At 52.2% G+C, this 7,866-nt stretch overlaps 1 protein-coding gene and 1 long non-coding RNA gene across 4 annotated transcripts in view; one reads left to right on the plus strand and one right to left on the minus strand.

Annotated features, from left to right (window-relative positions):
- PLEKHM2 (pleckstrin homology and RUN domain containing M2) overlaps window positions 1-2,286 on the minus strand; it is a 26,210-nt gene extending 23,924 nt beyond the window's left edge. Inside the window, exon 1 of one of the 2 annotated variants that reach the window (XM_030507903.1) lies at window positions 1,917-2,286. In XM_030507903.1, coding sequence (XP_030363763.1) covers window positions 1,917-1,976 — 60 coding nt within the window. In that variant the 5' untranslated portion in view covers window positions 1,977-2,286. The remainder of the gene's footprint in view (window positions 1-1,916) is intronic. The other variant, XM_030507902.1, reaches the window with a different exon arrangement.
- LOC115617441 lies at window positions 2,037-6,869 on the plus strand. Of its 2 annotated transcripts, none has more exons than XR_003994596.1 (3): window positions 2,037-2,259; window positions 3,644-3,727; window positions 5,619-6,869. It is a non-coding gene; the product is annotated as an uncharacterized LOC115617441 (long non-coding RNA). The 2 variants fall into 2 exon arrangements; XR_003994597.1 differs by lacking the exon at window positions 5,619-6,869 and adding an exon at window positions 5,067-5,188 and having other exon boundaries at window positions 2,178-2,259.
- The last annotated feature ends 997 nt before the right edge of the window (window positions 6,870-7,866 follow it).

The raw sequence follows: 7,866 nt of genomic DNA on the forward strand, positions 1-7,866 counted from the left end.
CATTAGCCTGAAGTTTCACGTAGGTTCCTGCATTTCCCTGAGTTTCCTTGCTCTGAAGAAGCAAGCAAAAGAGGCAGGATTGAAAAACCCCAAAATCCCTCTTCACCACCGGACCAAGGCAGGAGCTGGCAGAGATCGAGGCAGAGGTGTGTTGGCAGAGCTGTAGTTGAGGAGTCCTGTTCAAGTACAATAAACAACATGCTGGTTTTATAGCATTTCCAACAGGGATCCTCCAAGGATTTTCTGAATGTAAGTAAGTGATGTCCAATGAATCCTGTGTGGGAGCAGTATATTTTTATACAGATGGGGAAACTGAGGCAGTAGCTCTGCAGAGCATTGTAACAGAGCTTGGAGCAGGCTGAACATCCACTGATTTCCAGGCAGATGAAAGATTATCCTGATTTTTTTAGAAGACAGAAAGGTGAGAGACCAGAGGGCAGAGTCACCCATGGAAGGAAAGAAAAAGGCTGGGAGAGGTTTGCACATTGCACATCCATCCTACATCTCAGAGGCGATGCCAGGCCATCCCTTTCATAATAGTGCTGGGAATTCACTGGTGATTGTCTTCACAAGACAAATTTTCCTGGATGAAACCTGCATCAGGACACACTGCAGACCACAGGAAAACTCCTATTCCATAAGGCAGCGGAAACCCAACAACCAGACAAACGTCAGCAAGTCCAGAGAAACTTCCCTCCTCCAAAAACTTGGGATGAAAACAAACAAGACCCCCTTTAACCTCCTCCAACAGAGCTCGAATTCCTTCTCCAAGAATGCTGGAGCGCACACATGGACCAGGCAGGACACGTGCTCCAACTGAAAACTTTCAGCGTGTCCCTACAACTCCCTCCTGCAACCACCCAAACAGACTCCACTGTCCTGGGCCTCTCCGTGTGTGCAGACACTTCCCACCAAAGAGATGGGTTTTACCAAACGCTCTCACCAGCAGCAGATGCTGAGGGGCAAGGAGAAATGAGGGGCAAACAGCAGGACAAGGTTAGAGATGAAGCATGATGGCACATCTTCAGCGCCCTGGTTTTAAGGGTGCAGACCAGGGCATGGCCAATCCATGGGTATGAACCGCACATCTCCCCTGTGTCCATGGGGAAAAGTTTCCAGGTCCTGCCTCTCCAAGGCACATCCCTGGCTGGAGGGAGGACCTCTTGGAAGAGAGTTTCAGGCTGGACTCGTCCAGATCCCCCCCTCAGTGAACAGCCCCAGGAAAAGGGATCCCACCGGCAGCCCCACAGTCCTGTCCACAGGAGAAAGAAACCCACTGACAAGGGGGAACCCTGGGGGGACCCCCAGTATATCCCAACCAGCAGAGACAGAGGCTCCCAGGGGTGATGCTGGCAGTGTCCCTTTGGCAGGGTGCGCCAGGGGGTGACCCACACTTCTAAGGGTGCCTCTGGGGTGTCCCATGGCACTAGCAACAAGGATGCCTCCAACCTCACACCCCCCGCACAGGGGGTCTCTGGAGACCCCCCCAAACCCTCACAGAGGAACCCCTAAAGACTTCCCCAACCTCTGGCAGGGATGTCCTTGACCCTGTGCTCCTGTCCCAAAGAGTCCCCCCCAGTGTCCTGGGGTGTCCCCAGGCCCCTAACTTTGGGGTATGTGTGTGGGTCCCAAGGCACTGACCTTCAGCCCCACATATCTGGTGTCTGGGGGGTGTCCCAGGAGTGTCCCCAGCCCCACATCTCAGGCAGAGGCAGAACCCAGGGACCCCCCAGGGCAGAGGAGTCCCTTGGGGTGTCCCCAGCCCCAGAGCCCCATCAGAGGAGCCCCACAGCCCCAGCAAAGGGTGGTCTCAGCCCCACAGCCCCATCAGAGGGGTGACCCAGGGGCCTCGCTCGGAGCCGGGGGGAAGGTGCCTCCATGGCCACCGCAGCCGCAGCCCGGGCCCCGCCGCTCACCTTCTTGACGGAGAGGGAGATGTTCTCCAGGATGCGGTCCTTCACCTCGGCCGGCTCCATGGCGCTGCCGCCCGCCGCCGCCGCCGCCGCCCGCCGCCGCGCCCGCCCGGCGGAGGCCGAGTGCCGCCCCCCGCGCCGGGCCCGCTCGCCGCCCCGCCGCCGCCGTGCCCCGCCGGCCGGCTCCGTGCTGCCGGTTGGCCCGGCCCGGCCCCGGCCCGGCTGCGGGGTGGGGGCCGTGGCCGCCGCTCAACGCGCCATGGCCGCGCCGGGGCCTCCCGCGGGGAGGAGGGAGCGGGAGCCGCGCCGCGCTCGTGACAAGCGCCGCGCTCCGCCAGGAACTGAGGTCAGACGGGAACGGGAACGGGAACGGCGCTGCCCGCCCCCGGCAGCCGGCACCGGGACCGCCCCGCCGCGCCTCCCGGCACTAATGGCGCCCGCGGGGACCCACGGAGGGGGGGAAATGGCGCCGGGTCCCTCACGGGGTAGTGAGGGGAGATGGTGCTGGGGGCAGTTGAGGGACACGAGAGGTGTGTGAGGGGAGAGATGGTCCTGGAGCCGTGAGGGGACATGGATGTCAGGACCACAGCCTGGTTTGGGTTGAAGGGACCTTAAAGCTCCTCCAGTTCCCCATCCCTGGCAGTGTTCAAGGCCAGGTTGGACACAGGGGCTTGGAGCAACCTGCTCTAGTGGAAGGTGTCCCTGCCCGTGGCAGGGGGTTGGAGCTGGAGGAGCTTTAAGGTCCCTTCCAACCCAAACCAGTCTGGGATTCTATGGCCCTGAGGGGAGATGTCATTTGGGAATCTCATGACCCAGTGAGTGGACACAAGGGGACGTGGCATTGGGTCCTTCACAGCCCCTGAAGGGGGGGACAAAGGGACAATGGTGGTGGGTGCCTGCTGAGAGGACACACGGTGGGGTCAGCAGGACCCAGTTTGGGGACACCAGGCGAGGTGGCCAGCAAACACCCAGCCCTCCTAGCCAGGGCCCAGCCTATGGCTTTGCTGCTCTTTGGGGTGCTGGCAGGACCCAGCCTCAAAGGAGTGATATTCAGTGGTGTGAGGGAGAAATGGGGGGTCCAAATGGCATCCCACCACCTTGGGCTTCAGCAGTGGTTCCTCTGGTCCCAGCAACCTGAAGTAGGGGATCTTTCTGCTAAGGTTCATGTGCTTGGTGGGACAGCACCTTGGAGCCAAAAATGGGCCAGGTAAGTGTTGCTCAAGCCCAAACCTCCAACAGAGGGAAAACCTCCTTAAAAACCCACATACAAACTCCACTCACCATCACAGGACAGAGGAGGGAGTTGGTGCAGAGGCTTCATGGAGGTGTTTTAAGAAATAAAAGATAATTAATAATAAACCCTCCTCCTCACCCAAGGTGAAAGGCCCTGATGGGGACTGGGACTTGCGGCTGCAACATTCAACCCTGGTAACTGACAATGGAACCGAAAGTAAAAGCCATTAAAAAAGGAAAAGCTGTCAGGAATGTTCCCTGCACCATTCCCACCCCTTCCTCTGTAAATTACCTGTTGGCAGGGAAGGGCTGAGCAAGGACCTGGATGGAGAAAACATGCCAGACCAAGCCTGCTCTTACCTTGCAGTTGCAGGAACGGCCCAGCCAGTTCAACAGCTTTGGAAAGCCTGGTCGAAGCTCCCAGGGAAGGGACAAGACCGCAGCTCCTTGGGCTTGGGTTAAAACTGAGCCAAACCATTAAAATCCTCTTTCCTCAGGTCCCCACCGCGGCTGGCGAAGCAGGAGCGTTGTGTTGAGATGCCAACAAGGATCAGAGCTTGTCTGGGCACCAAGGGAAGAAGGTAAAACTCTCCTGCTGAGCTGGGGGGGCGAGGAAACAACCCCACTAAAATGCACACCCAACTGCTCGGTAGCAGTCCTGAGCAGGAAATGTTCAAGCCTGATCCCTAACAAGTCACTGGAGAGACAAAGTCAGCCCCTTTTAGAGAAGCCCAACAGATCCGATGCATTGTTTTATTCTTTCCTGGTGAATTTTAGGATTTAAAGCATGCTCAGGGTATAAAGAAAAGCTGCACAGCACCAGCCAGAGGGTCACTGCATCTGTTTGCATTCTGCATTGCTCCGGAGGCACCAGATGCAGCGTATCCACCTCTATAATCCCATGGTGCAGCAGACTTCCTGGTCTCCTACAGTTTTCCTGGATGTTTTGAATGCCCCAAGTCTTTGTTTTAGTCCAAGTAAAACGAGTCAGTTGAAATCCCTTAAAGCACCCACCACACAATTATGGATTTACATGGAAAATTCCCTGCTCCCAGCACTTAAAGATAGCTCCCAGTCTCCCTGGATAAGCACAGGAGGCACCATCCACCCCCACCACATGCTGCTCTGCTTCCTACTCTCATCCCAAGAGATTTCCAACTCTTTGCTCAGTATTTACAGCCCAAAGTTAGCATGGAAGATGACCCCCAAAGAGAGGAGCCGTCAAGGCGCTTGGCACAAATGGATAGCAAAGGGCTTGGAGTCACTGAGGTGGATCTCATCCCCTGCAGCAGAGTGTGTTACGTGCAAGATCCCGCCCTCGTGAGATCCACACTTTATCGCGCAGTGCAGTGATGTTGCCAGTGATCCAGAAGGAAATTAAAGAGGCACAAGAAACATTTTGGGAGGTAGCAGTATAGGTTTAGGCAGAAAAAATGAATAGTATTAGGAAAAAGCAAGGAAGAAACCATAGGCTTATCAGGCTAAGAAAACAAAGGGGCTGAGAACAGACTCCTTTGGCAGCTGCTGTTGTGAGGGATTTCAGCCACCAACCACTCACCTTGTCTGCATGACTCAGTGCTTGTGTGGGCAACCATGACAGCACCTTGTAATTAGTAAACTTGGTTGTTAAAGGCACTTAAGTCACAGCGGAGCGATTACGCTTCCGAGGGGCTCCTTCACCGCCAGAGAAAGAGCGGATAATTGATGTAAGGCCAAGAGGGAACCAAAAGCCAGGCTGGCCAGAATTTCCCAAATCCCATTCTAGTGACAAACCTGCCCAAAAAAGTGGTTCATTTGGCAAAGCAGCACCAGGCACATGCTATAAACAAGAGAAGCGAGTGGCACCGAGGAATGTGTGAGTGATGGCTCAGTCATGTTTCTTCTGTTGACCAAATCTCTCTCTGAACTACTCTGCTGCAGGAAGTCGAATGATACAACACTCAGCTCTCTGCATCCGGCTCCTGCTCTTAATGCAGCCTCTGCGCCCACGTGACTAACCAAAAACCTTTGTCATCACAGAATCACAGGATAGTTTGGGTTGAAGGGACCTTAAAGCTCATCCAGTTCCAACCCCTGCCACGGGCAGGGACACCTTCCACTAGAGCAGGTTGCTCCCCCTAAGGAGCCTTCTCTTCTCCAGGCTGCCCCAGCCCAGCTCTCTCAGCCTGGCTCCAGAGCAGAGCTGCTCCATGGCCTCCTCTGGACTCGCTCCAACAGCTCCACGTCCCTCCTGTGTTAGGGCCCCAGGGCCTCTGTGGGGAGTCCCCTGCCCTACTCCTAAGGCTCCCATGAAAGACAATCAAGGGAAGCACAGCAACTTGCAGTAACCTTTAGATTTATTATATAGGGGCTGAACCTCTCTTGGCCACATAAGGGGCATTAAAAAAGTGCCAATGCCTCAATTCAGCCAGGCTGGGACAATCCCAAATGGGAACAGAACCGTAACAGTGTTTAATCTGCATTTATACACAGTACCAGAAGAAAACCATCTTCATGAAGCAGAATGGACAAGGCCCAAGTGCTCAAAATAGTTCTTAGGGGAAGCATTTAGTCCTTAAGTCATCTCCTGGCAGAAGAAATCGTCACCAACATTTTGGACAATGTATGAACAGGACAGTAGCAGCCCACAGTCCTTCCCCTTTCCCACCAGAATCAAAACATACTTTTGCCCTAGTAATTAATATCCGCCTTAATGGCATAACTTAGCTGACACCAGCATCACATGTAGAGCTCTGAGCACGTGAGGAGGAAACCACTGCTCAAGAAGTGCTTTGTCACAGCGACTGATTCATAACCCCTCCTGGTACAAACTCCAACTGCTCTCTGGCCAGCAGAGATTTAAAATGGTTAAAACCTCAGTGCGTGCCTCAAGGAAAAGTGCATGTTTTTCAAGAGAAAGGCATTACTGCTCCTTGAGACAAATCCTGACTGCACAAAAGTGACACAGGAATATACTCCCCTCTTCCAAAACCTGTTCTGTTACAAGACACTAAAAGAAAGGGACTTTAAAAGAAGTTATTTCTAACTAAAACTGTCATGAGCCTTCCAGAGATATAAATGCCTTCCAGCTCCAGAAAAATAAAACCATCTCCTAATCTGGCTGGAAATGGGGTGTTTTGATGGGAGACACGAGGAGTGCCTCGTTTATTCTTCCAGTGGACAATGCTGTGGCCAAGTGCTGTTTTATGTTGTACTCCAGTACTTTTCCAAGTCCTGCCTGAAGGATTCGATTCAACAGCCCATCCCCACCAGTGGGGAATACAGGAATTTCTCATGCCTGTTCTCAGGCCCCGATTTCTACTAGTTATGTTCAAAATGGCAACGTTTATGTTAAGGAAATTCTACTGGATTTGGAAAAGAATCCAGAGAGGGATTCAAGCGTGGAGCTGCTGAGCTCAGAAATACAGACAGACCAATCAAGCAACATTATGATAAAGTGTTTATTCATTTTTTTAAATATCAAATGTTTGTACACATCAATTTTGTTGATAAACAGTCCCCCAATATTAAAAAAAAAAAAAAAAAATCAAAAAAAGAATCAAGTGTGTATTACTTTGGGCAGAACCACATCCCATTCTCTGATGCCACAACCACTCCTCCCGCCAGCCTCCTGCGAGGACTGCTGCAGTGTTCAGCCCAGAAGAGTAAATGACACAAATGCAACCAGCTTTAGGATTCCTGAGTATTGATTCCCTCAAGTTCCTTAAGTGAGTCTCTTAAGCTTAAAAGCATCAAAGAGTAACCCAAACTGCTACACATTTGGATCACGGACTAAGCCTTGTCTACACAGTGCAGGAAGAAATCTCTTGAACGCTTCAGAAGGGAATTATGTACCCAAAACCAACCCCACTTCCCAAGCTGACTTCTGAGAGAGGCAGGGATATACCTCTGGATTTCTCCTCTTTGAATTCATATTAGAGTTCTGGGGAGCCATTCAGCAAGAAGTCCAAGTCTGGTGAAGAAACCTCTAGGATCTGTTCCTCCTTTTATTTGTAAATGGCATAGTGTGTTAAAGAAAACTTACCTGGAAGTTAAGCATTCAGCAAGTACACTTAAATATTGCTACTTTTGAGGAAAGGAGACGGCAAGAGGGGAGACAGAAAGAAGGGAACGTATTGAGGAGGTACAAGGTTAACAGTCCTGGAGACCAAGTGTCTACGTAGAAACTTGAACATACGTAGCAACAAGGCAGAGATTGTCACAATAATGCAGCTCAGCTCTGTCCAGCAGCAGGTAAAACATGCCAGGGGCCATCACCAGGAAACATTTCCTCCTCTTGTCACCATTATCTGTGCCCAGAAACTTTCAGATGTGGGTATTTCACTGAAAATCACCTCTCAGCTCACCTAGAGCCTCATGTACAGAAACGCATTTACCAAGAGGCTGAGTAAATTCCTTTGGCATCCTTAAGAATACATCCCAGAAACCCACAGCAAGAGACACGACCACAGTGGCTCCAGCAAACACCCAGAAACAAGCTCTGCAGACCCACTGGGGCATGCCACAGGCACTGGCATCTTTATGAAGCAGCCTCTGAGTGTTGCTTTACTCTCTATAGATGGACTTGTAGTGAAATCATTTTGCTAAGCTGATGTGACATTAGTACATTGGAGCAGTGATTAATGAGGAGGGGGAAGAGAAGAGAGTGAAGAGAGGCCAGGATACATGGGTCCTTGGAAACCTGAACAGCTTTTGGTGTTGCCTTGATCCCCTGCTCTAG

This window comes from Strigops habroptila, chromosome 16 (assembly GCF_004027225.2).
Source record: "Strigops habroptila isolate Jane chromosome 16, bStrHab1.2.pri, whole genome shotgun sequence".
Lineage (NCBI taxonomy): Eukaryota > Metazoa > Chordata > Aves > Psittaciformes > Psittacidae > Strigops > Strigops habroptila.